The sequence below is a fragment of the Rhincodon typus genome, chromosome 18 (genome assembly GCF_021869965.1).
Source record: "Rhincodon typus isolate 14 chromosome 18, sRhiTyp1.1, whole genome shotgun sequence".
Lineage (NCBI taxonomy): Eukaryota > Metazoa > Chordata > Chondrichthyes > Orectolobiformes > Rhincodontidae > Rhincodon > Rhincodon typus.
Genome location: NC_063349.1, coordinates 58,186,950 through 58,210,090, shown reverse-complemented (window position 1 = coordinate 58,210,090; position 23,141 = coordinate 58,186,950). Strand labels below are relative to the sequence as shown.

The window sequence follows — 23,141 nt, the reverse complement described above, 5'->3', positions numbered from 1 at the left end:
ATGTTCTATGTTCTATGTTATTTGACCCATCAGATCTTCACTGGAAACCATTGAACCAAAATATGTCTGATTCAGCCTTGAATACTATTAATGATCCAACCTCCAAAGCTAGCTATGGAAGGAATTGCACAGACTCATGAATCTCGGACAGAGTTGCCAGTGCAATTCAATCCCTGTATCTTGCCCTGGGGACTGAACCCCACTTAGGGCTTTCTTTGTGAAGTGAACAGGAAGCAAATGAAATGTTATTTTTAGACGCTTGAACATTTCCTTACTCCAAGGGCATTTACTCCACAATGTCTAGATGTTGACAGTGGAATTGATAAGATGGTGCATATTTACGTCTTTGGCTGAGAGTATTCTACTTGTAGCCTGTTGACAGACTAAAACAGCAAGTGAGTAATATCTCCTCCTTGATTACAGGTTTTAAAAGCTTTTCTTTTTGTTTTCTGGTGCCTTTGTTGAGTCATTGCTAAAAATTCATACTCTGTGAATAATTGAAACAACTGACAGGGTTCAAACAGCATGGTATGCATTAGTGTGCAGGTTTAGGAGTGAGTGCTGTTGGGAGGGGAAGAGACACTTACTACATGGGAATCTTATTTTTTTCCAATTCCTGCCCATCTAGTATTGTGTTTTGGTTAGCCATCACTCTATGGGGAGTTAGGGTCCTTGTTGGTCGGGAGAGGCCTTCAGGCGTGTATCACTGTTGGAGGGAAGGGGGCCTCAGGCATGTGTCCACATTGAGAGAATAAGGGGCACACGGTCAGTGAAAGGGAATTTTCATCTCAGTGAGAACATCTGGGAGTTTGGTTCAATGTTGAAGCTTGATGCAGAAAGGAGAAGAGGTGCTTTAAATAAGGTTCACTGCAAAAAGTAAAGTGTACTGAGAGGGGAATTTGGTGAAGCTTGGGGAGGAGGCACTTTTTTGTCTTTTTGTCAAATTCATTCATTGGTAAGAAATTGTTTTTGGGATTGTTTTTAAATAGTTGTGAATTAGAAAACCATACCATTTTGCAAAGAAGTAGCTGTACTTGGATTTAATTGTACTGGCACTGGCAGGGGGTGCAAAGGAGGTTCAGTAGGTTGATTCTGGAGTTGAGGGGGTTGGCTTATGAGGAGAGACCGAGTAGATTGGGATTATATTCATTGGAATTCAGAAGATTGAGGGGGGATCTTATAGAAACATACAAAATTATGAAGGGAATAGATAAGATAGAAGTAGAGAGGATGTTTCCACTGGCAGGTGAAACTAGGACAAGAGGGCATAGCCTCAAGATTAGAGGGAGCAGATTTAGGACTGAATTGAGAAGGAACTTCTTCACCCAGAGCGTTGTTAATCTATGGAATTCCTTGCCCAGTGAGGTAGTTGACGCTACTTCAGTAAACGCTTTTAAAAAAAAGGTAGATTTTTTTTGAACAATAAAGGAATTAAGGGATATGGTGAGAACGCGGGTAAGTGGATCTGAGTCCATGAAAAGATCAGCCATGATCTTATTGAATGGCGGAGCAGGCTCGAAGGGCCAGACGGCCTACTCCTGCTCCTAGTTCTTATGTTCTTATGTAATTAAGAGACTCCAGGAATAAGGGAAAGTCGAGGCCAATATAATTACAAATAATAAACTGATTTAAGTAATCCAGAGTGGAATAATGATCATTTTGATGGAAGTTATGTTGCGATATGGCAGCTGCACTCGATTAAGTGGAACGTGTGGATTATAATACATGGGAAGTGATGGACCCCACCAGTGTCCTGAAGACCACGTGCAGGAAATGCTACAAGCTGCAGGGTTTCAGAGCTCCAGCAACTGCTGGGGTCACACTGGCACAACTGAAAACCTGGGAGTTAAGTGGATGGCATGTTTAGAGTGCAACAAAAGGAAATGGATAGCTAGAATAGGATCCAAGAGGAAGAGGCAAATAATACATGAGTTCCCTGGGCTCCTAGTCAAAAATTAGTTTTCCATTTGGAAGCTGATAAAGGCACTGATTTCTGAAGGAGTGCTGTCAGAACTATATTTGTGGCATTGCAAATGGCTTGGTTATGCAGGAGGGGAGGAGAAAGAAGGGAAGAGTAATGCGAAGAGGGGATAAATTAACCAGGGGAATAGACAGGCATTTCTGTGGCACTAGGTATGCCTCCAGGAAGGGTCTATGTAAAGCATGCTATGCAGTAACTGTTGGATGTTCTTCTGGGGGAGTTGCACAGCCAGAGGACATGGGTGGAAGGGGATGTGGTCCTGCAATAAGAATTTGGGGAACTAGGTAGAAAATTAACAAGTAGGACCTCAAATGTATTAACTTCCATATTACTCCCAATGGCACATGCAGATACAGAAATAGAAGGATAAGATTGGTGAATATGTAGCTGGAAAAATGGTACAGGAGGAATAGCCTGTGATTCCTGGGAGATTGAAACTAGCATTGCTGCCTCACAGCACCAGGGACCCAGGTTTGATTCTGGCCTTGGCCAACTGTCTGTGTGAAGTTTGTACATTTTCCCTGTGTCTGTGTGCACTTCCTCTGCGTTCTCCAGTTTCCTCCTGCGGTCCAGAGATGTGTAGGTTGGCTGGATTGGCCATGCTAAATTGTCCCGTAGTATCCAGGAATGTGCAGGCAAAGTGGATTATCTTGGGAATTGTGAGGTTACAGGAATAGGGTGGAGGGTGTCTGTGTCTGGGTAGGATGGTTTTCAGAGGTTCGTTGCAGACTCACTGGGCCAATGGCCTCTTTCTGTACTGTTAGGGATTCTGTGATTCTACAGTAAGATGGGACTTGTACAGTAAGATAGGGCGGGTTGCACCTTAACAGAGCTGACACTGATTTACTTGGTTAGAGAACAACCCCATGGTTTAGACAGCACTTGGAGAGGTAGATTGCACTAACATAGAGAATAGCAAGTTCATAACTGAAGTTGGAGTAAGAAAGAAAGAAATAAATTCTAAATCAAGGTTACTGTGCGTGTATGTAAATGCATGGAGGAAATAAGGTTGGGGGAGTCAGATGGAGGAAATAAGGTTGGGGGAGTCAGATGGAGAACTGAAGCCATAGCCTTGATGGCTGCTGCTGTGACTGATTCCATTAGTTATTCCAGTGAGCCTGTGCAGGCCCCAAGTAATGTGAGTATTCAGCTTTTGCAACACACAACTGACTGTTTACCGTAGTCTTCCATGCAGTAGAACGTGGAGGACTGTCCTAAGGAAGGCTACTATGTGCATCACAAACCAAGATGAGGACATTATAAGTGTAGAGGCATTCTTAGAACTTTGTCCACAAACCTTCACTCTTCCTCCTCCCCCCTCCACCCCCATAAATCAGGTGAGGCAATGATGTAGTCGTATTATTGCTGGATTGTTAATCCAGAACCCAGGTAATGTTCTGGGGTTCACATCCCACCACGGCAGATCGTGGGATTTGAACTCAATAGAAAAAAGTCTGACCATGAATCCATTATTGAGGATAACATGATTAACAAGGTGGTCACACCACAGGTGAGGATTCCACAGGCAGAAAGGAATGGTTGACCATCAGACAAAGTAAAGGGCCCAGGAAGGAAATGCAGGAGCACCCTGTGGTCATCCCCCTCTCAAACAGATATACCATTTGGGATACTGTAGGAAAAGCAGATTCAGCCAAGCTCATGGCATCACGGGTGGCTGTACAGCACAGGAGGGGAGGAAAACCAGCAGCAGGGACTGTAAAAATAGTGGATTCAATAGTGAGGGGTACGGATGGATGTTTCTGTGGACACAGGTGTGAATTCAGAAATAAGAGATAACAAGGTGTAGAGCTGGTTGAACACAGCAGGCTGAGCAGGAAGGCTGACGTTTCGGGTCTAGACCCTTCATCAGAAATGGGGGAGGGGAAGGGGGTTCTGAAATAAATAGGGAGAGAGGGGGAGGCAGATAGAAGATGGATAGAGGAGAAGGTAGGTGGAGAGGAAACGGGTCAAAGAAGTGGGGATGGAGCCAGTAAAAGGTGAGTGTAGGTGGGGAGTTAGGGAGGGGATAGGTCAGTCCAGGGAGGACGGACAGGTCAAGGCGGTGGGATGAGGTTAGTAGGTAGGAGATGGGGGTGCGGCTTGAGGTGGGAGGAGGGAATAAGTGGGAGGAAGAACAGGTTAGGGAGGCAGGGACGAGCTGGGCTGGTTTTGGGATGCGGTAGGGGGAGGGGAGATTTTGAAGCTTGTGAAATCCACATTGATACCATTGGGCTGCAGGGTTCCCAAGCGGAATATGAGTTGCTGTTCCTGCAACCTTCGGGTGGCATCGTTGTGGCACTGCAGGAGGCCCAGGATGGACATGTCGTCTGAGGAATGGGAGGGGGAGTTGAAATGGTTCGCGACTGGGAGGTGCAGTTGTTTGTTGCGAACCGAGCGTAGGTGTTCTGCAAAGCGGTCCCCGAGCCTCTGTTTGGTTTCCCTGATGTAGAGGAGGCCACACCGGGTATAGCGGATGCAGTATACCACATTAGCAGATGTGCAGGTGAACATCTGCTTGATGTGGAAAGTCTAACAACTGCACCTCCCAGTCGCGAACCATTTCAACTCCCCCTCCCATTCCTCAGACGACATATCCATCCTGGGCCTCCTGCAGTGCCACAACGATGCCACCCGAAGGTTGCAGGAACAGCAACTCATATTCCTCTTGGGAACCCTGCAGCCCAATGGTATCAATGTGGATTTCACAAGCTTCAAAATCTCCCCTCCCCCTACCGCATCCCAAAACCAGCCCAGCTCGTCCCCGCCTCCCTAACCTGTTCTTCCTCCCACCTATCCCCTCCTCCCACCTCAAGCCGCACCCCCATCTCCTACCTACTAACTTCATCCCACCCTCTTGACCTGTCCGTCCTCCCTGGACTGACCTATCCCCTCCCTAACTCCCCACCTACACTCACCTTTACTGGCTTCATCCCCGCCTCTTTGACCTGTCTGTTTCTTCTCCACCTATCTTCTCCTCTATCCATCTTCTATCCACCTCCCCCTCTCTCCCTATTTATTTCAGAACCCCCTTCCCCTCCCCCATTTCTGATGAAGGGTCTAGGCCCGAAACGTCAGCCTTCCTGCTCCTATGATGCTGCTTGGCCTGCTGTGTTCATCCAGCTCTACACCTTGTTATCTCAGATTCTCCAGCATCTGCAGTTCCTACTACCTTGTGAATTCAGAATGTTGTTTCCCTGGTGCCAGGGTCAAGGATTCCTTGGAGCACCTGCAGGACATCTTGGAGTGGGAGGGGAAACACCCAGTGGTCTTCGTACACATAGATACCAATAGAGAACAAACAAAGGGATGAGGACCTGAAAACTGAATACAGAAGGTTAAAAGATAAATTAAAACGCAGCTCCTCAACTACAATAATCTTATGATTACTGCCAGTGCCATATGCTAGCAAGAGCAGGAATAAGAGGATAAATCAGATGAATGCATGGCTGGAGAAATAGTCTACCAGGAAAGGGGTTTAGATTCTTGAGGCGTTGGGATGGTTTCCGGGGAAGGTGGGACCTGTACAAGCCTGATAGGTTGTACCTAGACAGAGCTGAGACAGATATCCTCGGGGGGGCTTTTGCTGGTTCTGTTGGTGAGGTTTTAAATTAGAATTGCAGGGGGATGGGAACCGAAGTGTAGGTTCTGATGGGTCGAATTCAGATCAGGAAACAGGAGGTAGAACACCAGTTAGTAATGTATTTTCAAGTTGCAGACTACAAAAGAAGTGAGGGTTAAAAAGTGTCTAGAAAAGGTAATTGATGGGGTTGAGCTGTTTATACTTCAATGCAAGGAGAAATTCAAACCGAGCAGATGAATTAAGGGCACAGATAGACAGATGGTAGCACAATGTCGTTGCTATAACAGAAACCTGGTTAAAGGAAGGGTTTATTTGGCAGCTTGATATCCTTGGATTTAGAGTTTCCAAGCAATGTGACAAAAAAGGAGGGGGGAGGGTAGCAGTATTGGTTCAAGAATCAATTACAGTTGTGAGAAGGGATGATACACGAAACAGGCTAACAAATGAGGCTTTATGGGTTGAGTTGAGGAATCAAAAAAAGGGGCAGTTACATGACTAGGAGAATACAACGGATACCCAGTTGTGGGAAGGAGATAGAAGAACATACATTAGACAAATTTCTGCCTGTAGGAATAAGTAGGCAATAATAGTGATTCTGTCCCTATTTCTTATGAACGGTAGGAGACTTAACTATCCCAATATCAATTGGGTTTGAAACAATATAAGGGGCATTATGGTTGAAAAATTCATGGACTGTGTCCAGGAATTTTTTTATTCAAGCAACGTGACAAGCCCAACAAGAGAAGACGCAATTCTGGGCAAGTGGGTGAAGTCTCTAAGGTTTTGGAGTAGATCTGTAGCTCGGGTTGTGGGTGTTGAGGTTGGTTGGCTCGCCGAGCTGGTTTGTTGTTCCGCAGATGTTTTGTTACCGTGCTGGGTAACCTCCTCAGTGCAGCCTGAAATGAAGCATCGGTGTGTTTTCCCGTCTGGTTTTTAAACTCTTGTGGTCCGTTGCGATGGATTGCCTCACTTCTCGGTTTCCTCCGTAGTGGAATGTATATGAGGTCGAGTTCAATGTGTTTATTAATAGCATGCTTCATGGAGTGCCATGCTTCCAGGAATTCTCGTGCCTGTCTCTGCCTAGCCTGTCCCAGGAACAGCATCAGAAAGATTCTACACGCCCCGACACACTCATCACACTACCCTACATCAGGAACACGTCAGAACTCGCCACAAGACTTCTTCGACCGCTGGGCATCAGAGTGACACAAACCCACGTCAACCCTACGACAAGTGCTCACCCGAACTAAAGATCCGCTCCCCGCCATGGACAGGACCAGTGTCATCTACAAGATCCCCTGCAGAGACTGCGAGAAACGCTACATCGGACAAACAGGAAGGAAACTAACAACAAGAGTACATGAACACCAACTGGCTACAAAAAGACACAACCAATACTCACTCATCTCAATCCAAGACAAGGAGAACCACGACTTCGACTGGGACAACACCGAGATCCTGGGACAGACTAGGCAGAGACAAGCACGAGAATTCCTGGAAACATGGCACTCCATGAAGCAGGCTATTAATAAACACATTGAACTCGACCCCATATACATTCCACTATGGAGGAAACCCGGAAGTGAGGCAATCCATTGCAACGGACTCCAGAGTTTAAAACCAGGCGGGAAAACACACCGATGCTTCGTCAGAGGCTGCACTGAGGATGTTACCCAGCACTGTAACGAAACGTCTGCGGAGCAACAAACCAGCTCGGCGAGCCAACCAACCTCAACAAGTGGGTAAAGTGACAGTAGGCGACCATATTAGAGATTGTGACTATAACTTGGTTAGAAAAACTTTTCACTGGGGGAGGGCAGATTTTACAAAGGTGAGGAATGATTTGATAGAGGTGGACTGCACATGACTGCTGAGGAAATAAACCAATGGGAGGCTCTACAAAGTGAAATCTTTGGGGCACAAAGCAGAAATGTCCCCTCCAAAAATTAGAATGGTACTGCCAAATCTAAACTCACGTTGTTGTCTAGAAAAATACATGGGAAGATTAAATAGAAAAAGAAAGCTTATGATAGTCATAAAAAGTAAATACGGCGTACAGCCTAGAGGACTGTAGAAAATAAGGGATCAAATAAAACAAAAAATAAAGAAATCAAAGAGAGGGCATGAATAATATCAGCAAGGAGGATAAAGGAAAACTCAAGGGTATTTGATAGTTAAGGAAAAAGTGGGACCTAGCAGAAAGGAACTTAAACATGGAACATGGAACAGTACAGCCAGCACAGGCCCTTCGGCCCATGATGTTGTGCCGACCTATTATCCTACCAAGATCAATCTACCCTGCATACCCTACATTTTACTAGCCATGGTGTTAGGGGAGAGTATTTCTGAGAACTCTCTATAAATGGACAGCACCACCATGACATTTATCGAAGGAGTTGGTGGTGAAGTTATAGTTCTGTGTGGAATAGTCCTCCTGGTACTGGCACTTGTTCTTGCCTGGCTCTCCACTCATGTTGCTGATCACAGTGATCAAATATTTGGGACCATTGTTACAACTACAAACTCATCGTTTATGGGTCTAAACAGTGTAGAGAGGTATGTGGCAAATGCGGCAACCCCTGAAGCAGATGAAGCCGAGTCAGCTGCTGCAACTGTTGAACTTAAGTGGAGATGCAGAGGACATGGGGGAAGAATTTTAAATGAGTTTTTAGCCTCCATATTCACAAAGGGAATGAGTGATGTGGATATAGTAATCCAAGAGGAGCAGTGTGAAATATTGGATAAAATAATCATAACGAGAGAAGTGTTAGAACAGTTGGAATCCTTGAAAGTGGATAAGTCACTGGGATGGATGGATTGTTCCTTGGGCTCTTGAAGAAGGTCAAGGAGGAAATAGCAGATGCTCTGAGGATTACTTTCCAATCATCATTATTCACAGGTGAGGTGTCGGAGGACTGTCAGAAAACAAATATGGTTCCATTGTTTTAAAAGGGTACAAAGGAAATGTCCAACGATCACAGTCAGTTAGTCTTACTTTAGTGATGGGCAAATTGTTAGAATCAATCCTGAGAGATCGGATAAACTGTCACTTGGAAAGGCACGGACTAGTCAGTTCAGGGAAGGTCATGCCTTACAAATTTGATTGAATTCTTTGAGAAAGTGACAAGGTGGGTTAATGAGAGTAGTACAGTTGATGGTTGTTCTCTTGCATTTTTGTATGACATTTGGTGAGGTTCCACATGGTAGACGGGTCAAAAAAATGTAATAGCCCATGGAATGCAGAGAGGATCCAATGCTGGCTTAGTAACAGGAAACAAAGGGTAGTGGTCGATGGCTGTCCTTGCAAATGGAAAGCTGTTTCAAGTGGTTTTCCACATGGGTCAGTATTGGGGCCCCTGCTTTTCGTTTTGTAAACTAATTGGTAGGACTTGAACGTGTGGGTCACAACTAGGAAATTTGCAGATGACAGAAAAATTGGCTGTGCAGTGCACAGTTTAGAGGATAGCTGTAAGCTCCAAAATGATACAGATGGGTTGGTGGAATGGCAGAATGGAGTTCAACTCTGATGTGTGTGAGGTAATGCATTGAGGGAGGTCAAACAGTAAAAGGGAATACACAATAAATGGGAATAATGAAGTGAGAGATCTTGGTGTGCACATGCATAGATCCCTAAAGGTAGTAATACAGGTAGATAAGGTTGTAAAGGAGGCATATGGAATGCTCCCCTTCATTGGCAGAGGTATAGAATGCAAAAGTAGGGATATAATGATGAAACTGTATTAGACACTGGTGACGCCACAACTGGAGTATTATGTGCAGATCTGGTCACCACATCATGTTAAGGATGTAATTTCTCTCTCTCTCTCTCTCTCTCTCTCTCTCTCTCTCTCTCTCTCTCTCGAGAGAGAGAGAGAGAGAGAGAGAGAGAGAGAGAGAGAGAGAGAGAGAGGGGTTGGGGTTGTTTTCCTTGACACAGACAAGGCTGTGGGGTGACATGATTGAGGTATACAAAATTTTGAAGGGTAGAAATAGACTATGCAGGAGGAACCTGTTTTCCTTGGCAGAGAGTTCAAAACATGATCCGAGTTTAGTGGCAGAAGGATTAGAGGGGATTTGAGGAAAAATGTTTTTACGCAGAGGGTGGTGGGTGTGAGGAATTCACTGCCTGAGTGTGGAGACAGAGACCCTAACCTCTTCTAAAAGGTATGTAGATCTGCACCTTAAATGCTGTAAGCTGCAGGGCTGTGGGCCATGTGCAGGAAAATGAGATTCGACAGGGCATCTCGATGTCTTTGTGTCGACATGGACAAGATGGGCCAAATGGTCCCGTTCTGTGCTGTATCATTTCTGTGGTTCTACTATGTTGACAACACGCCACAAATGTCATTAACTGTTTTTGTTTTTTTTAACGTATTGAGCTGGCATTCAGTAGATGGCAATGCCATATCTATTTGTGTGCTGTAAGGCCACATGCTTATCAGGGGCTGTGCTAACCTTCTGTCCTTTCACACAAGATTGTTATTGCGAGTAGATGGTTCACTGCGCAACCAAATGAAGAGAACTATTTATTCCCAATGAAAATGATCAAGAAATAAGACCAATGCTTAATCTCTTAGTTTTGTACTCTGATCCAGCTACCTCTTGTTTTAACCTGTCCTCAAGGAGCTGGAGAGAATACATTAAAACCTGAGATAGATTCTTGAATTATTGGGGGAATTCTGCAGAACACATGAGAATGTGGAGTTGAGGCCAAGTTCGGATCAACCATGATCTTATTCAGTCATGGAGCAGGCTTGAGGGCTGAATGGCCTGCACTTAATTGTTCTGTTTTTGTAGTAGTGTTGGAGATTGTTGCAATGTTAACAGAAGTGTCAATGTTGTGATGCTATTTAAAGACAAATGCTGGTCCAGATGCTGGGGATTGCTGTTCAAAATACTGCTTTGTGTTCGGATCTCCTTCAGAGGGCAAACAGTTTTTCAGTTTGACGTCACACCGAAATATGCAGCACTCCCTCAGCTATTGCACTGCAAATGTCAACCTAGATTTTGTTCTTGCATTTCAGGAGCAAGTCTTTCAACCCACAACTTTTTGCTTGGGAAACATGAGTGCTGCCCAGTAGTGTGCGGTACTGGATTGTTGCTGGTGCCCAAGAAGCAGTTGTGGAGAGCCAGAGTCTGGACACATACATTGTGCATTTAAAGAGGATTGCCAGACGTGCAAAAGAGCAGGGAAGGATTAGGTCTAAAAGAGCAACTTGCATATTAATATTTTATCTGCTCTTAGAGTAAAGATGCTCCTGGATTAGCAGGATTTCAAAGCAAGGGTGGATAATCATTGATGCTGCCATCTGCCATGCTTAACAGTCAGCCCTGTAAAAAAATTGTTTTCTGTTAAACTTTTACCAAAGTCCTTATGTACAAAAACAAAGTATTGCAGATGCCTATCAGCCAATTAGTTAAATACCAAATAGAAGCAGACAGCAACTTTGAGAAAGAGTTGATCTCTCACTTGGATAGTCTTTTGTGAGATCATCATGAATCTGTTGAAAGGCTATTGACTTGAACAGTTATCTGAACTATAAAACTTGGATTTCTCAAGTGTGTACATTTTCTGTTGCAAGTTCTGAAAGATTTTGCAAGATAGTTAAGATTTTGAAGCAGTCGGTATGAAGTACCTTTAATCTCGATGAGCTTTTTAAAATGCATCATTGATTTTCAGGAAAACAGATGGCAATCCACAAAGGGAGCAATTAGGAAAAGTGACTAACCCCCTCAGGTCAGTAAGGGATACACAATAAATGTTGGCATTTGTTAGCAACACCCACATCCCAAGCATGAATACATATTTGAACTAACACATGAAGTACAGAGTGTTAAATAAGATTAGTCTTTGCTTAAACAAGGGCAGACATGTACACAGTGCAGAAGTTGCAATAAAGCACATCCGTATTCTTGGATGGTATCAGAACTGAGGCTCAGAACAGGTTGGGGCTGCTTACTTCAGAAAAGACTGAGGTGACCCGTGTTATAGGTCTTAAAGTTAAAAATGGGTTTGAGAGAGCATTTGAGGAACCAGATGTTTCTTCAGAAGTTGAGAGAGAGCATAAAGCATAAATTTCAACATAAGTGGCATAATACATTTAAGAATGGTTGCATAAAAATGAGGAAGGAAAGAGTAGAAATATCTGCTGAGAGAGTTTAATGAAGAAAGATGGGAGAAAGTTTGTGAAGAATATTAATATTAGCATGGGTGAGTTGGTCTGAATATCCTGATTGTCTGCTGTAGATGTAATATGAACTGTTACCAATGATCTGTCACTGTCAACATCTGGAGGAGGCAGAGAGGGGAATCATCATTTACAACAAGGTCAGTTGGACCAGTCACACAATTAGCTATGAATCAAGTAAACCTGTTGGACAATAACCTGGTGTTGTGTGATTTCTGACCTTGTCCACCCCAGTCCAACACCAGCAACCTCCACATCATGACAACTAGCTATGAGAACAGGTCCAAAATTGGAGAATCTGTTGCTGAGTGGATGCCCTTCTGACTCCTCAAAGCCTGTCCATCATTTACAAAGCACAAGTCAGGAGTGTGATGAAATGTTCCCCACTTGCCTGGATGGGTGCAGCTCCAACAACACTCTTAAGTTTGCCACCATCCAGGATAAATTGGCCCACATAAATAGTGCCCCATCACCATTCAGTTCCTTCACACTGTCACATAATTACAATGTATGTTAGCTACAAGATACAATGCAGTAGGTGGCGCCTGCTGCCCATGTCCTTCTAGATGGTAATGGTCACAGGTTTGGAAGATGCTGTCGAGAGGAACATTTCTGCAGTGCATCTTATAGATGGTACATGCTGCTGCTCCTGTGCATTGGTAATGGACGGTGGGAATGGTGGGAGCGGGAGTGAATGTTGAAGGATGAAGTGCCAATTAAGTGGGATGCCTTAATACTTTGCATGCTCGATGATATCAAGCTTAAGTGTTGTTGGAGCTGCGCTCAGCCAGGCAAGTGTGGAGTATTCCATCAAACCCCTGTCTTGGAAGTGGAAGACAGGTTTTGGGAAGTCAGGTAGTGAATTACATTTGCAGGATTCCTGGCCTCTGCCTGCACTGATATGGCTGGTCCAGTTCAATTTCTGATCAGTGGGAAGCCCCCAGGATGTTGACAGTGGGGAATTCAGTGATGGCAATGTCATTAATTGTCGTAGGGTGATGTTTAGATTATCTCTTGTTGAGTATGTAATTTCCTGTCACTTGTGTGCTTGGAATGTTCCTTCCTGTTCAGCCCAAACCTGGATATTGTCCATGCTGCAGTATCTGTGAATGATGGAATTGTGAATGGTGCTGAACATTGTCACTTCAGTGAACAGAAACATCAATGAACATAGCCACTTCTGACTTTATGATAGAGGGAAAGTAATTGTTGATGCAGCTGAAGATGGTTGGGCTTGAATTCTCCATACCTGAGGTAGAGTGCATTTTGAAAGTGTAGTCTCTGGTCTGTTATGAACATTATTTGTTGCCATATGCTCTCTGTATGTGATAGTTGTAGATGACATGCTGCAGGGGTGGATCTTCATTTTCAGTTGCTTTATAAGGGAGTGCATGCTGGTATCTTTTGGCTGGAAAGTTTAGACAAAATGGATTTGATTACTTTATCTTTGAATTGTTTTTCATTTGTTTGAAATTGTTAACATTGTGAAAAGCATATCTTTTTATTTGTGTGCATTTTTGATTGTGGACTGAAATTGGAAACGAAAAGTTTTAAAAACCAAGAGTTATCGAGGGATTGCTGCACCTTTTAAAATAATGTAATCTGACTCATTGTAAGTGCTGTTTATACAGCTGCTTGTTCAAGCAGGAGTGAAAAGTTTGTGGATGAGCTGGAACAAGGGCCGTAGTCAAATGGAGATTCAGTTTGTGGATCTGTGAGCAGTTATTGATGTCAAAGTCTCTCTGCCTACCAACAACTCCATGATTGATTCTCTGGTAGCTGAACAGCTTGTGACTGTGAACAAGATAGAAGCCATCAGATCTTGACCAGCTGGGGAGCTGTCTTTGTGTTCTTCAGTAAGAACTGCTTGAAACGTAAAGAAAACCTCTTCATTTTCCCTTCAACATTTGTTGTAAGCTATAACTTTTAAATAATAATAGAGACATTTTATAAATGTGAATCAGAGAAACATAGAAAATAGAAGCCAGAGTAGGCCCTTGTGCCTTTAGAGCCTGCTCCACCATTCAATATGATCATGGTAGATCTGAGTCATTCATTTAAATTGTGTATAACTGGGGTCCAAGCACTGATCCAAGCAGCACATGACAAAAACAAGCATTGTCTCAACATCTGTGCACTGCTGATATTCAATAATAATTTTTGGTTAATCAGTTAGTGCAACAAAAATGTGGTTGCTTTAGGTTTGAACCCATGTGGTTTATTCAGCTCAGGTTAGCTGAACAACATGGAAGGAAAGCATTTACGATTAGAATAAAAGCAACAAAATTCAACCACTCAGAAAGGAACTCTGCTCCTTGTATCTGAATAAACTGAAGAAAGAATTCCTCAGAGATGAATGCGTTCACCCTCAATGACTGTGATAGTATATGGGATTGAACTGTGCAGTTCTGTGAATGAGGTTTTGTCCCTTCTAGATTCCAATACTAATTCGGGGCAGTGGGACGGGATAGGGTGCATTGGAAAGGGTTGGGGAGGGGGGAGGTGGGAGGTATGTTGGGCGTGGGAGAGACAGTGAAGATAACGCACCGTATGTGCAACTGTACATTGCTGACCTCTAGCTGGATGATAAGAGATAGGAGAGGGTTTGACAATACAGCTCCTCAAGGTGAGAGGAGAGAGATTTAAAAAGACATGAGGGGCAAATTTTTTACACAGAGGGCAGTTTGCGTGTGGAAGGAACTTCCTGAGGAAATGATGAATGTGGATACAATTACGACATTTAAAAACCATTTTGGTAAGTATGTGAATAGGAAAGGTTTGGAGGGATCTGGGCCAGGAGCAGGTTGATGGGACTAGTTTAGTTTGGGATGATGTTCGGCCTGGACTGGTTGGACTGAAGGGTCTGTTTCCATGCTGTATGATTCTGTGACTGTATGACCTGTCCGATCCTCCACCTCAACACCACTTTCAGTTGTATTTTCTCCCAATTCATTGTGCCCCAAATTTTATCAATCCCAACCTGGAATATACTCAGCAACTGAGCAGACACAGGGATAGCGAATTCCTAAGATTCCCAACATAGTGAGTAACGAAGTTTCTCCTCATCTCCGTCCTAAATGGCCAACTCTGTGTTATATATTCTCCAGCTGTGACCATGTGTTCTACCTTCTCCAGTTAGGGGGAAGCAGCCAGTCTGTGTAGACACTGTCAACGTCCTTCAAAAATTTTTCCCTTTCAATGAGATCACCACCCATTCTTCCAAACTTCAGAGAAACCATGTCTGTTCCACTTGACCCCTTCACAAAGCTGAGGGGTGCTCAGGACCCTGGTATGGATTGGGGGAAAGGAATCACATTTTCATGACTGCCCTTCAAACACTTTGTAAACATGTGAGATGCATTAAGAAGGAAGCACAGTGACAGCAGGTTGGCTGTGTGGCGACACTGAGAGCATGCCATAGGGAAACAACAGGCTGTTAGAATGAGCCCAGTGACTGAGGCAAAGCTGCAAGCCTCGGAATGGAGGGCACTTATACTCCCAGAATAGCTATGCCTTCCTCTTCATGCAGTCATTTAGAAAGGAGATTACCTGATGTGGGGTGTGATGTCACTTAATAAGCAATTTCATCAATCAAACATTGCAGGTAATAATTAAATTATTGGATAACACAGCACATGCTGAGACCATTCAACATCATGTCTATATTGCCTCTCTGAATGTGCTGTCCAATTTGTTCCACTGCCATACTCTTTGCTGATGTTCCAAATTCAAGCCTTGCCCCAATTCTCTTTTGGAAGTTATTACTGAATCTGTTTCCACTGCCATTAGATTAGATTTTATTTTCACGTGTACCCGAATACAAGAAAACAGGACTACAGTGAAAATTATACAGAGATTTTTGGCTCTTGGTCAGATAGCATATTCAGTTTAAGCTTCTCACCCTTTTTTCCAAATCTTCCATGGCTCCCTCATCTGTATCTCTGTGATATCAAGTACTACAACCTGATTCCATTTTAATTGCTTCACCATTGGTGACCATGCCTTCGGTTGCTTCTCTGCTTCATTATTTCACTTTGCTCCTGTAAGACTCTCCTTAAAATCGATCTCCTTGGTCAAGCTTTTAGTTAACTACCATAATAGCTCCTTGTGGCTCAGTTTGAAATTTTGTTTGATCACATTTGCAGTTATGCAGTTTGAGACATTTTACCTTGTGAAAGGGGACTTGTAAATAGAGATAGTTAATACCAACTTGGTGAACTGTCGCTGTCTCGTTTATTGCCGGTATTGTTAACTGTTCTAAATCCCACACTTAGCTCTGTTTTTTTTAAAATCCTTCATGCAATGGTACTTCAACAATTTGAAATAAAGCAATAGATTTCTAGAAGCTGAAGGGTTTTTGTTTGGAGAGTGTGGGAGTGTGGCGTTGAGGCAGGACATTGGTATAATCATGTTGAACGGTGGAGTGGGCACAGTGGGCCAAATGGCCTACCTTTGTTATTTTCTATGTTTCAGGTGGAGAAAAAGAGTTGAGAGGTTCCAGGACGCTGTTATACTGCTTGATCCATCTTTAAATCTTACATTATAAGGATACAACTGATGCCATTGCATTGGGTCCCTTATTTTTGGGATCCTGTGGTAGATATTCTGAGATAGAAAAGTGTAGATGAACTGCATCAATTAACTCAACAGTTGAGATAGAGAAGGTAAAGGAGAAAAGAAAATGTTAGTAACAGAGAGATCACCACAAAATTTGTATTGCACTCAGTTGAGAGTCAATTATATTGCTGAGAACGTAGCGTCACATGTAACTCGACCAGGTAAGGATGACGTATCTCCTTACCAAAAGAGAATTAAATAAGCCAGATGGATTTTTACAACAGTCTGTGAATCACCTTTACTGAAACAAGCTTTCAATTTGAGGTTCATGAATTGAATTTAAATCCGACTATGAAGGAATTTGAACTTGTGTTCCCAAAGCATCTGTCTGGGCTTTTGGAATTCCTGTGATTTATGACACAGTTTTGCTTTCCATCATAGTTAAAGGCACATTTCAATTTCCTGTTTCACAACAAAGGATGTGTAGATGAACCATTGGAAAACCTTTCTTTATTTCATGTACTGATTTTTTTGGGACCTTTTATCTTTTGATACAAAATAGGATGTAAAGGCTCAAAGCCATTACAGTCATGGCTACAGTGATTCACTGGCACGGAAGGGCCATATCGATGACTACAGCACCTGGGACATTGTCAAAGCCACACAGTAAGTACAAAATGATTTTATTACTTTTTTTGGGCTTGATGCTATATTTTGTCTCTGATTAACGATGACAATGAAAGAAAATAATTTTGAAAGTTACAGCAGACAGAACCGCTATCGGATTAGAGCAAAACAAAGAACAATACAACACGGGAATAGGCCCCTCGGCCTTCCAAGCCTGCGCTGACACATCTTGCCCTTTCATACTAAAATGGTCTTCATTTACAGGATCTATCTCCCTCTATTCCCTTCCTATTCAGGTATTCATCCAGGTGCTTGTTAAATGCTGCTATTGTGTCTGCTTCCACCACCTCCTCTGGCAGCATGTTCAAGGTACTCACCACCCTTAGTGTGAAAAATGTGCCTCGCACATCTCTTTTAAACATCTCCCCTCCCTGCGGCTCAGCCTGTGTCCCCTAGTAATTGACCCCTCCACCCTGGGAAAAAGCCTCATACTTGTGACTCTATCCATGCATTCACAATCTTACCAACCTCTATCATCGACCTGATAGAAACCCTTATCTTCATAGCTAAAATCCCTGAAACCAGGCAACATCCTGGTAAACCTTTTCTGCCCTCTCCAAAGCATCCACATCCTTCTGGTAGTGTGGTGACCAGGACTGTATGCAATATTCCAAGTGTGGCCTAACTAAAGTTCTATAAAGCTGCAGCATAACTTGTCTATCCTTATACTCAATGCTCCTTCCAATGAAGGCAAGCATGCCATAAGCCCTTTTTACAACCTTATCTACCTGCGCTGCCACCTTCAGTGATCTGTGGACCTGCACACCCAGATCTCTCTGCAGATCAATACTCCTAAGGGTTCTTCCATTCACTGTATAATTTCCAACTGTACTTGACCTTTCAAAATGGATCACCTCACATTTTGCCAGATTAAACTCCACCTGACATTCTTCTGCCCATGCCTCCAACTGATCTGTATCCTGCTGTATCCTCTGACAATCCTCGTCACTATCCACAATATCACCAAACTTTGTATTGTCCGCAAACTTACTAATTAAACCAGCTATGGTTTCCTCCAAAGCATTTATGTAGACCATGAATAGCAGCGGTCCCAGCACTGATCCCTGTGGAACATCGCTAGTCACTACCCTCCATTCCGAAAAGCATCCTTCCATCGCTATCGTCTGTCTCCAATGACTAAGCCAGTTCTGTATCCATCTTGTCAGCTCACTCCTGATAAGGTGTGACTTCACCTTTTGCACCAGTCTGCCATGAGGGACCTTGTCAAAGGCTTTACTGAAGTCCATATGGATAACATCAACTACTTGTCCCTCATCAATCATCTTTGTCACCTCCTCAAAAAACTTGATCAAGTTAATGAGACATGACATGCCCCACACAAAACCATGCTGTCTATTGCGTATAAGTCCATTTGCTTCTAAATGATAGATCTTGTCCCTGACAATCTTTTCCAATAATTTCCCTACCACCATATCTGACTCCCTTGTTAAGAATCTATTTAGCTCTATCTTAAAAATGTTCAAAGAAACTGCCTCCGTGCTGAACGGGGCAGAGAGTTTCAAAGAAACTCAACTAATCTCAGTCCTAAGTGTGAGCTTCCTGTGGAACCAGAAACTTAGTTTGAGTTTGAATAAAATTTGAGGTAACGAACAAGGAGCTGGATGAAATTTGGAACCAGGGTACAGTGGTCTTAGTGGTTGAAGATGGTTACTTTGCTACTTCCCAGTATTTAATAGGAGGAAATTGTGACTCCTCCAAGACTGGATGTTGGACAAACAGTTTGACAACTTCGACAATAGATAAGATGGGAATGTGATGCTTAAGATACAGTTGGACACCACCAACTTCAATGTATGATCTGATCCCTCTCTATATGCCTTCACTACTTCATCCAATGTATGTGAGGAGTCAGTAGTGAATATTGAGCAGAGAAGTCTGGAGTTGGTGGGGTTGGTGGAAAGAGAAACCTTTGCCAGCATGCTCTGGCTAAACTTGAACAAACATATTGGACCAAAGTCTGAATAGTCTCATTGAGCCGGAACATGGAGAAGGCAAGTTGGCTGTGAATAGCACAGTCAGCCGTATTCCTGTATTCAGCTTTCATGCTGCTTTGAATTGCAAGTTTGTTTGAATAAACACAATCCCTTGACTGATGTGTTTGACTAAATTCTCGTGGGAAAGGCGAAACTAAGGCTAGGAAAATCTGAGCAACCAAAACAAGAAGCCCAGTGGCATTCAAATAAGAGAGCTGTGAAGCAATTAAACTGTACACCTTGATGTGTTTTATTGTGTTAGAAACACTATAATTTACATGTTGTTGTTATCAAGAGTGTGGTGCCTGAAAGGCTGTGGAAGCTGATTCTTTTGAAGAGGCATCAGATAAGTACTTCAAGGGGAAAAGTTTGCAGGGTTTTGGGCAAATAGCAGGAGAGTGGGACAAATTGGACAACTCTCTTCTTTTATGTTTGGAATATAAACTGGGAAAATGGAAAATTGGACCTGTATTGCAAACACGTTATAGTTTTTAATTAAGAGATAACAAGGTGTAGAGCTGGATGAACACAGCAGGCCAGGCAGCATCGGAGGAGCAGGAAAGCTGACATTTTGGGTCTGGACCCTTCTTCAGAAACTTGTTATCTCAGATTCTCCAGCGTCGGCAGTTCCTACTATCTCTTAGTTTTTAATTCATGCCTCAAAGTTCAAAACGTTGAACTGTATTGAGTTCACTGACTGGTTAAACAATGTTATCTACCTTTTAGAGAAGGCTGATTTGATAATGTTGAGAGGCAAGCTGACATCAGGTGCCTATTGTGTTGAAAAGCTGCCTCGTAACAACCTTTGGATTTTTAAGTTGGTATTTGTTGCAGACCTTCCGGTCCAAGATGGCGGTGGAGTATGGCTCCTGTGCCGAGGCTCGTCCACTCCAACCGCTTTTCTTTTTTCATTTCTTTTTTTTTCACTTACTTGCTTTGTTCAGAGCTTGGACGACATTGGCAGCAGTGAGAGCCCAGCGCATGGACTTCGAGCAGGCCTACCACGGACCTCAAGCATCTTGAGCCAGGCTCAGGGCATGGACCTTGAGCGGACCCAGTGAAGAGGACAGTGAACCCCTACTTACTTTTCTGGAGCAAGCACGGGACCTAGAATCGTCAGCTGCTGCATCAGAGGTATGCCCAGCAGTATAGGCCTAATGGCAAAAGCTGGTGCCTGAGGATTGGCGACTTTATTGTTGGTTGGGTCCGACACTGGGGGCAGCAAAGCAGTAGCACAAAGGCACCATGGCAACATTGATGAGGTGGGTCCAGCAGCAAGAGATGCGACTCTGATGTTGGTTGTTCCAACCCAGGCGGCAGCGCGGCCATGGGGGAAGAGGATCAGCCCAACAGCAAAGATGGAGCCTGAGAATCAGCGATCCCAAAGTAGGTTGGGTCCAGTGTAGATGTATGCGGACGGATTGGCGGTGCACGTGTCATTGACGGTGATGAGCTGGCTCAGGACTGATGGATTCATTTCAAGCTATATCTTTTTGTTTTGTCCAATTCTTAAATTATGCAAAATGGTGCTGTTTTGTGGCAACAAATGAAAGCTTTTCACTGTAGTTTATTGTATTACTGTAAAATACACTTGACAATAAAATCAAAATAAATGAAAGACCTGAGAAAGGGCAGTTGAGCTTCAACCCCTAGAAAGGCTGCAGCAGAAACAGGTCTCTCTCTCTCCTTCTCTACATCTGTGAATGATTTAAAAAAAAAAACCTCAAAGATTCTCAAAATAAGCTCTAACTCCAGAAAAGACCTGGTTCCAGCTGACCAGCTACTGAATTGAGGATCTTCTTTCACTCTGCAATTGACAGTAATGTGATGTCCTCAGCAAAAACCAAAGATCTCTGAGAAAGGCACCTCATTGCACCCTTCTGGCTTGGACTCTCGATCTACAGAATTTGATCCTTTTTGCTTATCATTTCTTGCAGAGGTCTCTGTCTAGTCTGCACTTCGTGTGAATGAATGTGTGCATGTTTGGCTTTCAAGGGGACGTAGTTTAAGTTTACATAGTACCGGTTAAAACATTTAACAGAAGAAATAGGAACAGGGAGAGACATGCATTCCTTCAAGATCCAGAAATCGTCTGTCTAGATTGATTAGTTGCACTCTGCTGTTCAAGAAGGGCAAAACAGGAAAACGAGGGAATTACAGGCTAGTTAGCCTAACATCTGTGGGGGGTGGGGAAAGGATTGTTGGAGTCTATAATCAAGGATGAAATGATTGAACACCTGACAAATTTTCACATAATTAGGGAGACAGCATGGATTCATGACAGGCAGGTTCTGCCAGACAAACCTAATTGAAATTTTGAAGAGGTGGCTAATGTGGTGGACAGGAAATATCTATGGATATTGTTTGTACAGACTTCCAGAAGACACTTGATAAAGTCCACGTAAGACACTGTTAACGTAGAAGCCCACAGGACTGGAGCAAATTGCAGATATTGCTGGAAAATTGGTTGTGTTGGAGGGTGGGGTTAATGAGTAAGTACTCAAATTGACAATAAATGACCAGTGGTGTCTCGCAAGGATCTGTTTGAGCCTCAATTATATGTATTATCAACGACTTGGATAATGGCATAGAATGTCTTTTATCCAAATTTGCTGATGACACAAGGTTAGGCAGTATTGTAGACAGTTGCAAAACCTATAAAGGGATATTAATAGATGAAGCAAATGGGCAGATGAAGCTCAGTATAAACAAGTGTGAGGTTATGCATTAAGGACTGAAAAAAGGATAGATCAGGGTACTTTGTAGAATATTAAGTTAAATAGAGTGGATGTCCAAAGAGTCTTGGTGGTTCAGGTGCACAGAGCTTTTAAAAAGTCACAAACAGGTGCAGAAAATAACAGAACATGGAACAGTACAGCAGAGGAACAGACCCTTCAGTCTGACCGTGTCTGTGCTAAACTGATCCTATTTGACTGTACATAATCTGTATCCCTCTATTCCCTGCCTGTTAATGTGTCTGTCTAAATGCATCTTAAATGTTGCTGTCATATCTGCTTCTACAATCTCCCTAGGCACCTACCATTCTCTTTGTTAAATAAACTTATCTTGTACATCTCCTTTAAACTTTCCCCCTCTCATCTTAAGCCTGTGCATCCTCATATTTGACATTTCCACCCTGGGAAAATGATTCCCATTATCATGCCTTTGATAATCTCATACAGTTCTGTCAGGTCTCCCCTCAGCCTCCAATGCCCCAGTGAATAAACCCAATTTTGTCCAATCTCTCCTTATAACTAATACACTCCAACATCCCTAACCTCTACAGGAAATCTAGATACAATTTCTGTCAGGCCACTAGAGATGCCAAGAGGCATTACTGGAATAAATTAGAGACCCAAACTAACCACATGGGCACCCGCCATCTGTGGCAAGGCCTTCATGACATAACAGGCTACAAGATGAAGCAGAACAGAATAGCAGACAAAAGTACTACCTCCCTGACGCACTCAATGCGTTTTCCACTGGGTTCGAACGGAGGGTCAGTGAAACAGTGATACCTGCCCCCATAGCCTGAGGTGCACCAGTTCCCTCAGTCACTGCTGCGGATGTCAGATTGACCTTCTTGAGAGTGAACCCATGAAAAGCGATTGGCCCAGATGTAGTCTCCAGCCATGCACTCGGATCCTGTGTAGACCAGCTGGTGGTAGTATTCTTTGACATCTTTGACCTCAGCTTGCTACAATCCAAAGTCCCCACCTGCTTCAGTACCATCATCCCAGTACCAAAGAAAACTCGTGCAACGTGCCTCAATGTCTACTGTCTGGTGGCTCTGATCTCAATAATTATGAAGTGCTTTGAGAAGTTAGTCATGGTTCATATCATCTTGAGCTTCCCAGCCTGCCACGATCCCTTGCAATTTGCCTACCGGCGCAACAGGTCCACAGCAGACGTCATCTCCCTAGTCCCACACTTGGCCCCGGAACATCTGGATAACAAGCACGCTTACATCAGGCTCCTACTTATTGACTACAACTCTGCCTTCAACACTATAATGCAACTGGATCCTTGACTTCCTGACTCACAGACAGCAATCAGTAAAGATAGACAAGAGCACCTTTCCATGACAATCCTCAACACTGGCGCCCCACATAGAACATAGAACATTACAGCGCAGTACAGGCCCTTCGGCCCTC

General features: G+C 43.5%; 1 protein-coding gene and 1 pseudogene across 1 annotated transcript in view; one reads left to right on the top strand and one right to left on the bottom strand.

Moving 5' to 3' along the window:
• LOC109914045 (palmitoyltransferase ZDHHC17-like) overlaps nt 1-23,141 on the top strand; it is a 113,792-nt gene that overhangs the window by 17,684 nt on the left and 72,967 nt on the right. Inside the window, exon 2 of the mRNA XM_048607475.1 lies at nt 16,869-16,972. Coding sequence (XP_048463432.1) covers nt 16,869-16,972 — 104 coding nt within the window. The remainder of the gene's footprint in view (nt 1-16,868; nt 16,973-23,141) is intronic.
• On the bottom strand, nt 9,927-10,038 carry LOC125485418 (annotated as a pseudogene).